This window comes from Nannospalax galili, unplaced genomic scaffold, assembly GCF_000622305.1.
Source record: "Nannospalax galili isolate Female #2095 unplaced genomic scaffold, S.galili_v1.0 scaffold888, whole genome shotgun sequence".
Lineage (NCBI taxonomy): Eukaryota > Metazoa > Chordata > Mammalia > Rodentia > Spalacidae > Nannospalax > Nannospalax galili.
The window spans coordinates 668335-686142 of record NW_008357921.1 but is presented as its reverse complement, the minus strand read 5'-3'; the positions used below and the strand labels follow the sequence as shown (position 1 = coordinate 686142).

Sequence of the window (17808 nt, the reverse complement as noted above, 5' to 3'; positions counted from 1 at the left end):
GTGAGAAAACTGTGTTTCTCTGCAGGTCAGACATGGTTGTGACGCCACATGCTGGGGCCCAGGACCCAGCGGGTGCCTTCAGACACTCCTGCACAGAGCCATTGATGAAAACAATGAGTCCACTGCCTGCTTTCTTATTCGCAGGTCTGAGAAGCCCAAGTGTCTCTCATAGTCATCTTACTCAGCTTACTATAAACCACCTCTTATGTTAAATACCTCCAGTCTTGATATGCTATACCTGGCCTTACTTTCATAATTAAGATTATCAGAGGGTCACCGATCTGTCATGTCAAGTCAGCCAGGGACCAAGGTCACTTGGGAGAAGGGAGGGACTCACATGCCTGGCTCAAAGCCAATTTCTGCTGTGGTTGGGACTGCATGGGCCCCTGTTACCTTCAGATTTCAACATTCCCACTAAGAAATTAGGAGGCTCAGGTGGAGGAGACCAGATGATGGCAGCTGGACACCACCATGACATGAGCCATTACAGGCTTTCAGCCTTCTTAGAGTGTGAGATACATGAGGAAGGCAGGATTATTCAGGAAACTTTTCGAATAGTGCTTCTCAAACTTTATTTGCATATCCCTAGGGAATATGTAACAATTCTGATACCCAAGTTTCCCCCAAGACCAATTGCAAGAGAGTCTATGGCAGTGGCATCCAGACCTTAGTACTTGATGTCAAGGACCAAGGCTAACAGAATGTGGCAGTGACAGCTTTGTTGTTAGATCGGGTAAAGCTGCTGTTCTCCAGCAGCATGCCAATAAGTAAGGTAGAAGAAGTATGACCTTCTGTTTCCCCATTTCTTTCAGTGGCTGTGATGTGAATAGTCCCCGACAACCAGGTGCTGATGGAGAAGGGGAAGAAGAAGCAAGGGATGGACAGACCCCTTTGCATTTGGCAGCCTCATGGGGACTAGAAGAGACAGTGCAATGTCTTCTGGAGTTTGGTGCCAATGTTAATGCACAGGTATGTGATTTCTCTTTTCTAGGGAGGTGTACTTAGAGGAACTTCCACCTGTGGCAAGGACTTTATAGATTGCCCAGTCACAGACTTTTGCCTTATCAAGAACCAGGCTTTAGTATCATAGATAGAATGCCTTTCTTAGTCACACAGCCTTCCTGGTAATGGAACTGATTTCAGGTTATTTCTCTGTCTTGCTGTTCAGCATAAAGAAGGTTTTTAATCCTTGTTCCTTGCCCCCTATTCCCTGTTACAGATTTCCATAGAGAGTTGATTTAGTCTAAACTGAGGACTATATTTAGGGTAATGTCCTAGTAGCTGAATTGAGCATTCTGAGTCATGTTTCTTCTAATGCTTCCTAGCAAGATAAAGAGTTGTGACAGTTAGAGCTGAGAATGACTGCAGATCTTCTAAGACAGTTATGTTTCTGCTGGGCCTCCTGTTGCCACTCAGTAGCTGGAGCATGGTGTAATGGAGAAGCTTTCAGTCATTTATATGTTTGGCCTCTTTGAAAACTGATTTCAAACATAGGGCCTCATAACTGAAATTTTTCTTAAATGTTACCTCTCTTCATATTTTTCTTGAGTTTTATCTTCCAACTAGACATGGAAATCTGTGCCTCATCTCCATAGGATGCAGAAGGAAGAACACCTGTCCATGTTGCCATCAGCAACCAGCACAGTGTCATCATTCAGCTACTGATTTCTCACCCTAACATCCACTTGAATGTACGAGATAGACAAGGGATGACCCCTTTTGCCTGTGCCATGACTTACAAGAACAACAAAGCAGCTGAGACCATTCTAAAACGAGAGTCTGGGGCAGCTGAGCAGGTGAGTGACCAACACCCACTATTCACCATAACAGACCCTCTCACATGGAGACTAACCAGATGCTATCAACTAATGTCTCTTTCTACACAGAGATATTTATTTTGAAATTATATTTCCCTTCCTGAAAATTTGGCCATTCAAGTATCCTGTCATTGCTGGCTGAAGTATAACCTTTCTGCCCTGCATTTCAGCCACCTGATGGTATGAAAGTTCTGTGGGTAAAAACTGAACTCATGCTGTAGCAGGGTGCCAGAGCATCGGCTTCCTCCTCTGACCACATGCATGTGTACGCATGGTTGAGTTGTGGGGTTAGGGGGTGGTATTTACTGTTGGTCCTAGGGAAGGAACTTCATGGAACTGAAGGAAGGATTGGTTCATGGCCTCTTCAATGATCAGCTCAGCTTACAGATGCTCAAGAAGCATTTACTCTTTAAAGGGGGCTTGCTAACAATTTGGTTCCTACTTGTTGTCAGGTGGATAATAAGGGTCGGAATTTTCTTCACGTGGCAGTTCAGAACTCTGATATCGAAAGTGTCTTGTTCCTGATCAGTGTCCAGGCCAATGTAAACTCCAGAGTCCAGGATGCTTCCAAGTTGACCCCTCTGCACCTTGCTGTCCAAGCCGGTTCAGAGATCATTGTCCGAAATTTGGTAAGCCACATAAAATGTATTATAACATGTCAGAGTGTGCTGCAGGGTATGTGCAGAATTTGTCCTCATGGGTGTTTTCCCAGGTGCTACAAAAGGCTAGCATGAATCGGGGAACTAAACCAGTCTCCCAAGAAATCAAATGGGTCACTGGTTGCAGGTCCAAAGTGCCCAAGCCAGACATGCTGGGGATAGACCTGGAGATGCTAGAGTTAGGCCTTAAGGACCCAGTAGGATTTGGAAAGCAACAGAACAGGACTAGAGGTCACCTAGAAGCCCTCTGTCTATCAGTCACTCAGCTGAAGCATCTTTTGTTTCTTTTCTTTTTTTGCAGGGAAGGGGACTTATTTATACACAGGGACTCATCTATATTGTCCTGGCTGACCTGAAACTGGTTACATAGACCAACCAGGGCTGGCCTCAAACTTACTGAGATCTGCCACTAATGCTGAGATGAAAGGCATGTGCCACCATGCCTAGCTTAGCTAAAACTTTTAAATACGTGTCTCTTAATTTCCAGAATCCCAGAAGGGTGGGGAAACTATACATTTTACAGTGGAGAAAGTTTATGTTAGAAAGAATCCCCCAGGGCTCTCAGGTACTCATGTAGCTAGATTGTGACTTGATTCAAAAGCCTGATTTTTCTAGCACAACAAAAAGATCAGGTAGGGGGCAAATCTGAACAGGGATGTGGACTCTGGAGAGAATATACGTGGGCATTTTATGAAGAGAAGTTTGTTTGAAATTTGAGAGTCGAAGGAGATGGGTTTGACTAGGTAGGCAGAGATCAGACTATGGCTGTCAAATTTCAAACTAAGCACTGATCAGCCTCTATCCTCTGGTGATCCAAGACAGAGTTCCATGTCACATGGCTTCTTCCTGAGATCTGGTGCCTCCTGTAAGCCTCAGGCACCAGCCTTTGATACTCTGGCTCCTCCCTGCCCCCCATTTGTTTTGGTAGGGTCTTACTTTGTAGCCCAGACTGACTTTTAATTTGTGATCTTTCTGCCTGACCCTCGTAAGTGCTGGTATTACAAGCACATGATACTATACCCTACTTTAAAAATATCTTTCAGAAAGTTTTTATGATTTACATGTTTGAACTGAGAAAGCTTTTAAAGAAGTTGTGTACAGGTGGTATAAGGGCAGAATTGGCAGTGAAGGATCTTGGGGGTCAATGGCAGCTAGAGATGGACTAGAGAGTAATGGAGGAGGTAGAGCTCATAGTCCAGGCACGGGCTACTTGCAGGAGAAGCAGCCAAGAGGCAGGGTAGACCTCTCATAAGTAGGGAATTAGATCTCATGTTCATGAGTATGCTGCTGCTGGAGAGCCTATGGAGGTTGAAGTCTTCTTATATCATGTTCCTTGTCTTCCTAAGCCAGACCTCACAGGAGACAGGTACCCAGTAAGAGGTAACCTCCAAACATTGCCTATGTGCTGCTCTGAACGGGCACAACATAATGTTTAGACCTGCTCACATAGAAACAAAGTGAAGATGGTAACCGTCTTCTCTCCTGGTAACCAGCCTTGATCTGGAGTGTAGCATTAGTGCCCATGGATATTTATATATTTAGGGGTGAGGTGACATGCTTGATCCCTGGAACCCATGTAAAGGTGGAAGGAGAGTACCCAATTCTTATAAAGGTATACTGATCTTATCACATACTGTGTAATCCACTCCTTCGTTTGCAATAAGTTTGTAAGGTTTTGCTGTTATTACCACAGTCAAATACCAGAACTTTCTCAGTCTTCAGCCACTCTGATTTTACAAAAAAGTTTATATATATATATATATATATCCTATGTGTAGTATCCCATATTCACCCCCAGTAGGTCTTCATGAGTGATTTAATTGGGTACCTAGAGGTCTAGGTAGTCAGAAGTCAGAAGTCAGGGTCAAAAATAGGGTAGTCAGAAGTCAGAAGTCAGGGTCAGAACTAGGGCAGTTGGCCAGGGCCTAGACTCCTAGAGGACAGTGCCCATACACACAGATAAATGAGCTGGGGCGAGGCAGAGCTCAGAAAAGGCAACCTATAGTGTGTCTGTTAATAGCTGTCTTTGAAACTTTGTCAGAAAGCAGATGGTTAGTGACTGTCAACTACTAAATAAATAAGAACATATCCACTTTTAAGGTTTTTCTTGCCTTTGATTCTATAATTTGTGTGTTTGTTTTGTTTTTTAAGTACAGAAAGTTTATGCTTATTTTGAAAGCTCAAGTCATTGTGTACGTAGAACTGGGAAAGATGTCCGTGCTTTGCATTCTTATGTGCTTTATTTTCTTAGTGAGCATGCACTGTTTTTACATTATTTTAATTTTTTAATTTTTGAATGTTTTACCTTCATGTATGTGTGCCCATATCATGCAATACCTGTGGAGACCAGAAGAGGGCAATGGGTCCTCTGGAACTAGAGTTAAAGTTAATAGCTGTCATGTGGGTGCTGAGAACCAAATCCAGGGTTTTTTGCCAAGAACAACCAATGCTGTTAACTGCTGAGCCATCTTTTCAGCCCATTTTTATATTATTTTAAACAGTGGGTTATGTTCTGAGAATTGAGAATGGCGTGCTTAAATTTTGTCATTGTGTGAACATCACTGGACAGCAGACTCTTACCACTATTGTATATACAGTTGTTGTTGACAAGAATGGTGCTGTGAAGCACATGAGTATTTATGCTGTGTGTCCGTGTCCATGTTCTTGTGCTAGGTCAAACCCAGGACTTTGCATAGGCAGGTGCTATACTACTGAGCTATATTTCTGGTTTATGCTTTTAAATGTGTTCAAAAGCATGGGTGTGTACACATGTACTTGTGTATTTCCATGTCTGTCTTGTCTCCAAATGGAATCAATTTGTATATTAACTTGACTCTTTTTGTTTTGTTTTTTCCTTAAGAGCACAAATCTGTTTTTGTTTACTTTTTATTAGTTTAATCTTGGAAGGTTACAGCATCAAACAGATTCTGTGCCCAGTGGCCATAGCTGGACAGTTTCTTTGGGATTTGGCACAAGCCATACCACAGTTTCTATAAGCACAAATTACCTTTCCCTAGATCACTCTAGTTTTATTCAGTTTGCTTCCAGGAGTGGCTTTCTGTTCTTTGCTGTGTATATAAATGTATCTCTTGTCGAGTAGAATTGAGTTTTGTCTCCAGCATAAGCACTTTTCCTTTTTTCAAAAAAATTTTTATTTTATTTTATTTTATGTGTATGAGTGTTATGCCTGCATGTAGGTAAGTGCAGCCATGTTGTGCAATGCCCAGAGAGGACAGAAGAGGCTGTATCCCTGGGACTGGAGTTACTGACAGTTGTTAGTTACCATGTGGGTGCTAGGATTTGAACCCGGGTGTTCTGCAAGAACAGTCAGTGTTCTTAACCACTGAGCCATCTCTCCAGCCTCCCCCCCCCTTTTTTTTGAGACAGGGTCTCCCTGTAGCCCCAACTGGCCTGGAACTGGAACTTGCTATGCAGGCTGGCCTCAAACTACAAAGATCTGCCTGCCTCTGCCTCCTAAGTGCTATGATTACAGGTGTGCACCACCATGCCTAGCCTTAGCACTCTTCCATTTGAAGAAGAGCTGGGTGCTCCATTTGACTCTGGACACCCCATTTAAAGTCTGGAAAGATGGCCTTGCAGCATGGTCAGCAGACAGTCTTGTCCCCAGCAGGCCTCCATCTGCACAGTGTGATGGAAGGAGCTATCCTTTTTTGTTTGGGTTTGGTTTTATTTTTGTAATTATGCAGTCTACAGCTTTCCATGTTAACTATGTATGTATTTATCATCTTAATGTCTTCCTTTACTGTTTAGTAGTGTGGAATCCTTACACAGTACAGTGAACACTGCTGCAGTCCTTTGTGGTTTTTACATACCAAAGCATAGAATTCCTGTGTCCTAAATAATAGCTGTTGAACATATTGGTAGATGGCTTGCCCTTGGCACAGGTTTTTCTGGGTTTGCCTCAGCAGAAATATGTGTGAGACTCTCATGCACCCAGCTTTGCCAGGCAGACTGTCAGTCCCATGGATATAAGACAGGTAGGCTTGACTAGGAGAGAGGCTGCTCGAGTAATCAACTTCAACAGCTTCTTGCAGGAGCCAAGGTGAATGAATTAACCAAGCATCGCCAGACCGCCCTCCATCTTGCTGCCCAGCAGGACCTGCCCACCATCTGCTCAGTCCTCTTAGAAAATGGAGTGGACTTTGCTGCTGTGGATGAGAATGGAAATAATGGTAATTCCCAAGCATCACCCTACATACAGTGCTGCGTGTCTAAGGAGTCCTATTCTAGCTGTAGAGGTGTGCTATACACTTGGGTCTGTTCCCCTCAGGAAGCTTGATTTGTACAGGAGTAGAGCTGTGACAGGAAGTGCTCTGGGCAGTGCATCTATCTGGCACTGACCAGACCTTGAGCAGCCTCCCAATCTGATCAATAACCTTGGCAGCCTAAAGTAGCTTTTTTGGTTGTTACGTTTTTTGTTTGTGTGTTGGTTGGGTTTTTTTTTTTTTTTTTTTGGTCTTTGAGACAGGGTCTCCCTGTAGCGTCAACTGTCCTGGAACTCACTATGTAGACCAGGCTGGCCTTGAACTCACAGAGATCCGCCTGCCTCTGCCTCCCAAGTGCTGGGATTAAAGGCGTGCGCCACCACGCCCAGCAAAAATGCTATTCTTAACTCTGACCACCCTACTGGTTCATCACTGATAGTAGAAGATTTTATGTTGTGGAATTAAATATGGTCATAGCTTGAAAGCAGGCTATAGTCTTTTTGTGAGGTTTTATTTTTTTTTTTTTTTGAGACAGGGTCTCCTTGTAGCCCCAGCTGTCCTGGAACTCGCTGTGTAGACCAGGCTGGCCTTGAACTCACAGAGATCTGCCTGCCTCTGTGTGTGTGTGTGTGTGTGTGGGTATGAGTGTGAAGAAACTTCTTGTGAAGCTGTTAAACCTCATCTTGGGAATGACCAGGGCTCATGAGATTGCATTGATGGCTTCTTGAGGAAAAGAAGATGGGAAAGGATGGCTCTAAACTTGTCCGGTCACTGCAATGGCTGAGTTCATTTAGAGGGGTTTGGTGGAACTAGGGAGACACTAAGGTTTTTCTGTATGCCTTCTGGGCTTGCACAGTAAAAGAATTTTCTCCCTAGCTCTTCATCTTGCTGTCATGCATGGTCGGCTCAACAATATCCGGGCTCTTCTGACAGAGTGCACAGTGGATGCTGAAGCCTTTAATTTGAGGTGAGTGTGTCTGGACCCTGTCACCTGGCCTTCTGCCTCCCCTGAGCCACAGGTGCATACCAAAGAGTAGCTTTTGGTTTCCTGGTGTTTGGGGTTTTGTAAAACTTGTTAGCCAGATGTGGCGGTACACACCTTTAGTCCCAGCACTCCGGAGGCAGAGGCAGGCAGGTGGAGCTCTGTGACTTCAAGGCCAGCCTGGTCTACATAGTTCCAGTCCAGCTGGGACTACAGGAAGACCCTGTCTCAAAAAGACCAAAAACAAAACAACAACAAAAAAACCCACCACTTTTAGAAAAATGTGGCCTGTTACATGACTTTTTGGTTTACCCAGCATCACAGAGTTCAGAAAATTCTTTTGTGTGTGGTGGTTATGGCAGATACAAGTGTAATTTTTCCAACTTGTTTTATCAGAGGCCAGTCACCACTACACATTCTGGGACAATATGGCAAAGAGAATGCAGCAGCCATCTTCGATCTCTTCTTAGAGTGCATGCCTGAGTATCCTTTGGACAAACCAGATGCAGAAGGCAACACAGGTATGCAAATAAGCTGTCTCGTCCACGTGCCTTATTTTCAGGAGAAGGGAACCTAGGCACACAAGCCTCTGTCTGAGAACATGCACCTCAGTGCCTTTCCAATAGATGCAGCTTCAAATGCAGATCCCTGCCATGGAATTTGGAAGGTCTGACACCTGAAGTACAGCAGACCTGCCCAACTGTTAGAACTGACCCCACCTGCCTTTTTGCCAGTTAACTAGAACTTTTTATGCTCTCACTTCAGCAGAGATAAGATAAATAGGACCCAGGGGCTTCAGGAGGAACTGTGTCTCAGTCTCTGTGGTGTGCTTTGAAAAAGTGGCAAGGTCCACATAGGTGCCTTCTTGAGAGAATAATAAACAGGCTTCTCCAGTAGCTTGCTCTGGCTGTCTAGAATCACTGTATTCATTTGGGCTGCTTTCACAGGGTGGTTTTTTTTTTTTGACATACCTTTGTGTTCTGTTGACTCAGGGAGCAATATTGTCAGGTATAGGCTAAGAGGCAGGTAGAAAGGGGCTTCATGTCCAGAGTTCTCATTAATGGAGACCTAGTTTCAAATGTCTCACTGTGTTGTACTTTAGCAAGGTGACTGGGTAAATTTTGAACCTCCTTATGCCTGTGTCCTCATTTACTAATGAGATTAATAGCCTTCATGTTATTGCACTATTTTGAGTTAAGAATTTAATAAAAGTGTCAGGTAAGGGTAAGCCAAGGGAAGTGTTGCCAGCTGTAACTGTTTACAAAGAACAACAGGATAGCTGGACCAGAACCTAGGTTCCTCTTGTTCAGCCTTCATTTGCACATCTTCCATGGAGGCCTTTTTTTTTTTAATTTCATGTGTATGCGTGTACTGCCTACATGTAGGTCAGTGCACCCGTGTCATGCAATGCCCATGGAGGTCAGAAGAGGCTGTTGGATGCCCTGGGACTGGAGTTATAGACAGTTGTTAAGCTGCCATTCCATGGAGGTCTTACAAGCACCTCAAATCCCTGTCTGTAGACTTTATGGACACGTATCCTACCAGTGGTCTGCCCTGCCATGGACTGTTTGATATCCACCTTTGGCAGTGGACAGCCAAGGCTAATGGGAAACAACCGTACTTATGGTTTTGTTTTCTAGTGCTGCTCTTAGCATATATGAAAGGGAATGCCAACTTGTGCCGTGCCATCGTCCGGTCTGGGGCTCGCCTTGGGGTGAATAATAATCAAGGAGTCAACATTTTCAACTACCAGGTTGCCACTAAGCAGCTTCTGTTTAGACTATTAGGTGAGTGGCCTACTTTCTGCTCCTTCATTGTAAGCACAGGTACAGTGTTGATTGTCTAGAAGGATTGGCAATTTTTAAATCTCAATGACTTACTGTAAGATCTGAATATGCTGTTTCCAGGCACTATATAAGGCCTATGAAAGGCTTTGAGTCATGTTAAGGAAAGTCACAATTAGTGGTCTCTTCTCACAATGCTTTAAGAGTCCCTGCAACTTTCCCATTTCCCCTGAACCTTTAAGAAACTGGCAAGCTCTCAGCAGGCCATACTGATGTCTCCTGGATGCTTTTCTTCACATATGACCTCCTTTGGCTGATTTTCTATCTTTACAGCTTTCAAAATGACTTTAAGCTTCAGCCCTCACTGACTCTTCCTTGTTTGCATTCTTTTTACTTTGAGAGCTGATTTGCTTTTGATCTCTGCCCTCCCTTACCAGGAGATTGAACCTAGGGCCTCACACATACTAGGCAAAGACTCTACCACTGAGTTATATCCCCAACCCTTGATTCTACCACGACCACTCTCTTTGAGACAGGATGTTACTCTGTAGTCCTGGCTAGCCTGAACTTGCTATGTAGACCGGGCTGGCCACTTACCTCTACTGGGACTAAAGATGTGTGCCACCATGTCTGGCCTACAACCTTTGATTCTTTTTTTTTCTTTCTTTTTTTTTTTTAATTTATTTTATGTGTATGTGTGTATTGCCTGCCTGCATGTAGGTAAGTGCACCTGTGTCATGCAGTGCCCTTGGAGAACAGAAGAGACTGTCTGATTCTCTGGAACTGGAGTTATGGACAGTTGTTAGCTCCATGTGGGTTCTAGGATTCAAACCCAGGTCTTCTGCAAGAACAGTCGGTGTTCTTAATCACTGAGCCATCTCTCTAGCCCTCTGGAGGGAATGTCTCCCACCTAAGAATAATACGTTTTTAAGAATGAGTTTGATAGTCACACATTGATACGTTCATCAGATCTTCATACCATACCCTTTAAGTACAATTTATCATGTGTGCATCTAAAATTTTTTTAGAGAGCTGGTGAGGTGGCTTAATGGGTAAAGGTGCTTTACATACAAGCCTGATGACTTGAGTTCAATCCCTGGAACCCTTGTTAAGGTAGAAGGAGAGAACAGTTCCACAAAATTGTCTTCTGACTTCCATGCATGAGGATGTGCATGCATACACACATTTTTAAAAAAGATTTATTTTTTTTATTTATGTGCGTGTATTATGCCTATGTGAGTTTATGTGCACCACCTATGTCCAGGTTCCAGTGGAAGCAAACGAGTATCTGATCCCCTGGACTGGAGTTAAAGGAGGTTGTAAGTCACCTGATGTGGGCATTGGGAACCAAACCTGGGCTGTCCAAGAACAGTAAATGGTCTTGTTTGCTGAGCCATCTCTCCAGCCTTGCTATTATTTATGTATTTATGTATTTATGTATTTATTTATTTATTTGTCTTTTTTTGAGACAGGGTCTCCCTGTAGCCCCAGCTGTCCTGGAACTCACTATGTAGACCAGGCTGGCCTCGAACTTATAGAGATCCGCCTGCCTCTGCCTCCCTAGTACTGGGATTAAAGGCATACGCCACCATGCCTGGCAATGATCCATTTTTTAAAAATTTGTTTTATTCATGGGGCTGGAGAGATGGCTCAGTGGTTAAGAACACTGACTGTTCTTGCAGAAGACCCGGGTTCAAATCCCAGCACCCACATGGCAGCTAACAACTGCCTGTAACTCCAGTCCCAGGGGATCCGACAGCCTCTTCTGTCCTCCGGGGGCATTGCATGACATGGGTGCACTCATGTACATGCGGGCAATACATGCATACACATAAAATAAAAATAATAAAATATTTTTTAAAAATTTATTTTATTCTGCTGGGCATGGTGGCACACACCTTTAATCCCAGCCCTCAGGAGGCAGAGGCAGGTGGATCTCTGTGAGTTCAAGGCCAGCCTGGTCTACATAGTGAATTCCAGGACAGCTGGGGCTTCAGGGAGACCCTGTCTTTAAAAAAAAAAAAAAATTATTATATTCCAAAGAGAAGCAATTTTTAATGCATTTTTCCAGAAATAACTTGAAGCAGGTTACATAAAGAAAATATATACAATGAAGTTTAAGGGGGAAAATAGGAATAAGAAATCAAAGACCAAAGGATTTGCCAACATGGGGCCAACTTTGGTGGAATAATGAAAGATTCCATTAGCTCTTTTTTTTTTTTTTTTTTTTTTTGGGAAAATCCTAATGAGTTTATTGGGCTTGCTAACAGAGCGTAGGGTGGGGGTTTATTTACAGAAGAGTGGGTACCCTCCTCCCATTTATGCCTGCGCTGGAAAGTCCACACTCAAATATAGATCCTGTGATGTCCTGACAGCCTCACAAAATGTGAGAGAGGTGCCTCATAGCGTTCTTGGCTTATATATCCTTAGCCTCTTCCCCACACATAGTTAAGGTCCACTGATTGGGTGGGAGGGGTAACTGACTCCCCCATCAACTCCTTGAAGAATGTAGGAAGGAGGTGTGTCTATAGCTTGCCGACATAATGGTTGGAGGACACTTCCAGTTGACACTCCACCCCTTCCTCTGGCTCTTACATTCTTTCTGCCAACCTCTTCCACAAAAGTCCCCAAGCCTTGGAGGGGTTGGTAGGTGTGGGATCTTCCTCCCATTGTGGCAAGGCACTGAACTTTCCGGTCTCTGCATCATCAAAATTTTTTTTTCAAGAAAGCATGATGCTTTGGATACATAAGACTACTCCAGTTTCCCTATACCATGTACTTGGTCAGTCTTTTCAGAGCTCAGCAGGTCCAGTGACGGTGCTGCTCCCTCCGTGAACAGAGTAGAAACACAGCACCTGGTCTGCAGTTAGATCCTAGAACACTGAGACCTGTGGTGGTTGTTATCTCCAAAACTCCCAACTTAGTAAGTGAAGTCAGAACTTGTCTCCTCTAGTTCTTTAGGCCACCTCTGTTAGTGGTTCCACCAGATTATGAGTCTGTCCGTCTAGAAACCTTGGAATCCTTTAGTCTCTTTCCTGCCCCTACCCCATTCATACCTCCCACACACCAGTTCCATCCTCAAATTTCAAATTCTTCCTCACTTTCCTTTGTTTTGGTCCCTTGTGCTGTGTTCCTGACCCTTTGGTGCCTGCCAGTTTTTCTGCTGTGTGGTCTCTGCTCTCCCTTCCATGTTACATGTTTCCACATACACGCTGCTGATTGACACCTCAAGCAGGGTTTCCTTCTGCCCAAGCCTGCCTAACAAGTGCTGCTTTTTTTTTTTTTTTTTTGAGCTAGAGTCTCCCTGTAGCCCCAGCTGGCCTGGAACTCACTATGTAAACCAGGTTGGCCTCGAACTCACAGAGATCCGCCTGCCTCTGCCTCCCAAGCGCAGAGATTAAAGGTGTGCGCCACCATGCCCAGCACAAGTACTAATTCTTTAGGCTCCTCTGTGAAGCTTTCCCTGCCCAATTGGCATGTCCACTCCTCCTTCCCACATCCTTTGCAGTGTGCTGACTCATGCTCAACTCCCTGAGCCTTGAGTCCCGCCAACACGTCTGTGTGTGACAAAAGTAGTCTCTGTGTGTTACAGATATGCTCTCCAAGGAGCCTCCGTGGTGTGATGGCTCCAACTGCTATGAGTGCACTGCCAAGTTTGGAGTCACAACACGTAAACATCACTGGTAAGATCCCATCATCGTTTGCAGAGGAATAGGGACTATAAGGTGTCATCACTTCCATACTTTTTTATGTGGACCATGAACTTACCAGAGCCCTGCTTTCTCCTGGGCAAAAGCTGACCAAACAGAATAAGGAGATGATAGAACTCATCAGGGTCCATGGAGAAGGGAGAGGAGGGCAAACAGGGAGCATTCAAGACTTGTGGCTTTCCTGATGGGTGCTAAGGGCACACAGGCCCACGCAGTTTGTGAGGCTTGTCATCGTCCTTGGGCTTGCAACAAAGTTGAGGTCTGTTTCTATGTACCTCACAGTGTGCCAAAGAAAGGCTGCTGTGCCGGGAACCACAGAGCAGTTCCCAACAAAGCGAGACAACTGGGCTTCTTCAGGTTCGCTTTAGTTTAGTTATTAGTTAGAATTTTGGTCTTAAGCATGAATTGGTGTGACTTGGCTGGCAGTTGGCACAGTTGGCCAGATTGCTGTCCCAGGCTAGCCTTGTCTGGCCATGTGGGAGCAGTGTGCTCCTCAGTACCTCTCACGCTTGCTTTCTTTGCCTTTACAGTCGTCACTGCGGCCGTCTTCTTTGCCATAAATGTTCGACCAAGGAGATTCCTATCATAAAGTTTGATCTGAACAAGCCTGTGCGGGTTTGCAACATTTGCTTTGATGTACTGACTCTGGGTGGTGTCTCCTAGTGAGCCCCCAGGAATGTCCAAGTCAACATCCCCAGGCACCTACCCAGCAACTGCTCTGCTCACCAGCCTGCCCCCTACCAAGAGCAGGAGCTAGCAGTTGTCTTCCTGTGGCAGAAGACTGAACAATTAAGGACCACAGTGTGATCCCATTCCAGATGATTCTGTATGATTGTCAGTGTGTCAGACTGTGATCTATTGCACTAGATGTCTAATTGGACCAGGCCATTTAGCCTAAGTGGTAAATGTGATAGGAATCAGACCCCATCTGCTAACAACACACAAAGGACACTTGGAAACAATTTTCCCTTCCAGTAGCTTAGTGTCCATCTCAGAGAATTCACCAAGTCTTCCTGCCTGGGCTGACAAATGAGGCAGAGCCTGACAGAGTAGAAAGCAGCTGCTTGATGAGAGCTGGTTGTACTCTAGGGTAAGTGGCTATGGACTTCACTGCACAGTGTCTTTTCATAAAGATAATAGGATCCTCTTGCCCTGAAGTCTTTTCTTTCTTTCTTTCTTTCTTTTTTTTTTTTTAAAGCTAAGCTATATTTTCAGTGAACTGCCCCTTTTAAAAAGGTGAAATCTTTCTAAACAGGGTTCAAAGATGAGAGCTGAAAAATCGTGGCCTTAACAACCGAAAGCTTTACCAGTGTTCATGCTGCTGGGTGTCAAGAGTGCAGCAGCAGCTTGACACCTAGCAGCCGTCTCATTCTCTCGTCTTGCTGCGTCCTGTCTGTGGAGTCCTCAGTCATTACCACTTGAGAGTGGTGGAGGAAATGCACTTTGGCTGTGCTGCACTTTTTCTAGAGTTGCATCATTGGTAATTCCCAGTTTAAAAATCCATGTTCAGAAATACCCCACATCCTTGCATCAGTGATTCTGATGGCCAGCTTCAACTGAACCTCAGCCAGCACTAGTCTTATAGGGAAAACTGCCAAGGAGGAAGAAATTCATACTGATGAGAAAGGAGATGGAGGCTTCAGCCCCAGGGCCCATCTCCAGCCTTGGTCCCACAGGCCCTCTCTCCTTAACATGAGCCCTTCCTGTTGAAACCGTCCCTGGCATGCTGAGTACTCTTGGTCCTAGTTCTGACTAGCATGCCCTGCCCCATAAAAGCCAGTAGCCAAAGTCCCTAGCCAAGTGTAAACAACCTGTTTTGGAAGGCTGTGGCTTGAATGCTGAGCAAGGCCTCCAGAGCAGGAAGGACTTTGGTTACTGCTGGTACCTATTAACCATGAGATGTTGAATGTCTTTTAAAGGTTTGGCCAGTTTAAGGGATTTTTTGTTTTGTTTTGTTTTAATGTACATTGAAAGAGAAACTTCTACCAGTTTTGTTTTTTTTTTAAAGAAACACAACTCTGAGATGAACAATATCTACTATATAGTGATAATCAAATTAACAATCTCAATCATACATACTGATTTTTTTTCAGATATTTAATAGCCACTACAGTATATGTGTAAAAGGGACTCTTTTTTTGTATCTCTTTCTTCTTTGGCTAGTACATGTCCTCTAGGTTGCTATAGGTTTATATATTTTATTGCCTAAATATGTGTATAAAATGCACTGATAAGCCAGAATGCTACTTTAAGAAATATTTCTGTGATTTTTAAGATACATGCTTTTTATGGTAACATTACCCAGTATACAATGTTTAATAGGAAAAGTTATTTAGAGGAGTTCCACTGCCCCCCAGTCTGTAACAGATTTCATACAATTTTTATGGAAACACTTGACGAGTCTTGGCCAACAGCTATATGAAGCATGTGGTCAGTTTCCATTTTTTATTGCCAAAAAATGGCTATAAGGCCATACAGCTTAGTAGATACCATGTCTTTAGTGAGGAAAGTAATTATGGTTCAGATAGGAACTGAGGTGGCTGGTACACATATACTTTCTTGTTCTTTCAGTGTTCACAGTGGAGAGGGGAGGATGGAAATCAGGACTGAAACTGATTGTTCTGTCCTTGCCTTACCACACCAGTTTCAGTAACAGTCTTGCCTATAACTGCACTTAATCATGTTTAGATCTTGTTTAAAATGTGTGGATTCAAGCTTTTATTTCTTCAGAAGCCAGGGTATGAGCAGCCATGGGAGGGGAACAGTCTTAGTTGCACAGTAACTCTGTGCTGTGGATGTAGACCAAGTATCCTTCTGCAGTCCTAGACCTCCCTGACAACTGTGTGCTCACCAGGCTACACTCATGCTGCACTGCCCTGGCCAGGGCCAGACTCATTTTTTGTCTCGCCTGTGCTTACCATGCTGACAAGACTTCACTTGGGAACTGTCTAGCTGTTCTTGTTCAATTTTAATCAGTAGCTTCAGAACTCATAGCAGAAGTTACTTTTATTTATTCAAAAAGTTGCCAGTTGTGAATGAGTAGAGCAGGAAGAATGAATTTTACTGAAGCATAATTGCTGCATTAGTCAATATTGTTACGCTCAGCTTTTTACCTGCCTCTTGCTCGTCATAGGACTTATGTACAGCACATTTTTTTTTAAGACAGAGGTACAGACCATGTGCTATGTATAAAAATAGAATAGCTGAAACTAATTTGCTATGATCCTCTAACACAGAAACATCCCATAAACTGAAGTGCCTACACTGAGGACTTTTGTTTCCAGTTTTCTTTTCATTGGTGTCTCACTCAGTAATGTATTAGCACACATGTTCTCTTTGGAGTTTCAGGCCTATTGCACTGTCAACCCCAATTACCAGTTCAGTCAAGGCTGAAGATTAGATTGCTCAGTTCACCTGCCACATTCTCTCCAAGGAGTGGGGTCCATGTGACCTATTCATCCTCTACCTCAGAGCCCTGAGTTGTTTCTGACCATCTGCCTGCTTCCTCCCTGCCCCTGAACGGGTCTCATGAGGAGCTGGGTATGTGTAGTCACACCATCTTTCCTACTTCATGTCGTTGTGTGTCCCCCGTGACATATCCAACTGTTCCTGCACTAGTGTTGTTCACAGGGAAGGGGTAGAGGGAAGGCTTAGGACAGGGAAGAGTACTGGCTTCCATCTAGGTTTTCTTTACATGGAAAAAAAGAACATGGCTGAACCTCCAAATGCTTAGACCCGAGAGGCAGTGACAGTAGCTTGCACAAGTAAATGTATGCCTCCCTCACAGACACACTGGCTTCCCTCAGGATCAGCCTTGGAGAGTCACCCGAAGCACCAGAGCTCCCCTGCCAGCCCAGCAGAGAGGAAGGAAGCAGCTCACCAAGCCTCGCTCACTCTCTGTGGAAGGGATCTGTTGAAGAGCTGAGTGTTTGACCAGTTGTAAACTAAACACTAAAATTCCCAGAATTGTAGATGCCTTAAAGACTTTCATTGGAGGATTGTTCCTCTTTTGTGTGGCATAAATAATATATTGACCTGTTAACAACCGACAACACTGGTTTTCTGTAGTGAGGGAGTCTTGGGTTAGGACTGCTGGACTTACTGACTTGCCTGTTTGGCAGATGTATGGAGCTGGGTATTCTCCATGACATCCCTGTGGTAGCAAGGGCAAGGGCAGCAGCTGGGCGGAAACTGCAGGCACATGTTTGGGTAGATCACCTTGGCTTCCAAGCCATTCCGGTGGTGCTCAGTGTGGGAATGACAGCATCATCTAGGACCATGGCGCTTATCAGCATTGTTTCTTTGGAGTCTGTGTAATGGAATGTATTTTTTCAAATACTGATACTTGCATTTTCTGTAACAATTCCTTATAATAAAAATGAGGTAAAATTGTGCATTTAAAATGGAAACTTTAAAGACATTTGTGGCTACTAACACAGAAGCACCAATAAACAGAACAAATTTCTTTTTAAAACCTCTAGACACATGAATAAACAAATGTCTTCAGCGGGGCATGGTGGCACCTTTAATCCCAGCACTTGGGAGGCAGAGGCAGGCGGATCTCTGTGAGTTCGAGGCCAGCTGGGGCTACTAGGAGACCCTGTCTCAAAAAGACCCCCCCCCCAAAAAA

At 44.2% G+C, this 17808-nt stretch overlaps 1 protein-coding gene across 5 annotated transcripts in view; it reads left to right on the top strand.

Annotated features, from left to right (window-relative positions):
* Ankfy1 (ankyrin repeat and FYVE domain containing 1) overlaps positions 1 to 17658 on the top strand; it is a 119029-nt gene extending 101371 nt beyond the window's left edge. For all 5 annotated transcript variants that reach the window (XM_029557486.1, XM_008855633.3, XM_029557488.1 and 2 more), the window contains 10 exons: positions 26 to 144; positions 813 to 969; positions 1596 to 1796; positions 2270 to 2446; positions 6522 to 6669; positions 7579 to 7669; positions 8081 to 8205; positions 9325 to 9471; positions 13061 to 13151; positions 13709 to 17658. In XM_029557486.1, the coding sequence (XP_029413346.1) occupies positions 26 to 144; positions 813 to 969; positions 1596 to 1796; positions 2270 to 2446; positions 6522 to 6669; positions 7579 to 7669; positions 8081 to 8205; positions 9325 to 9471; positions 13061 to 13151; positions 13709 to 13841 (1389 nt within the window). In that variant the 3' untranslated portion in view covers positions 13842 to 17658. The remainder of the gene's footprint in view (positions 1 to 25; positions 145 to 812; positions 970 to 1595; positions 1797 to 2269; positions 2447 to 6521; positions 6670 to 7578; positions 7670 to 8080; positions 8206 to 9324; positions 9472 to 13060; positions 13152 to 13708) is intronic.
* The last annotated feature ends 150 nt before the right edge of the window (positions 17659 to 17808 follow it).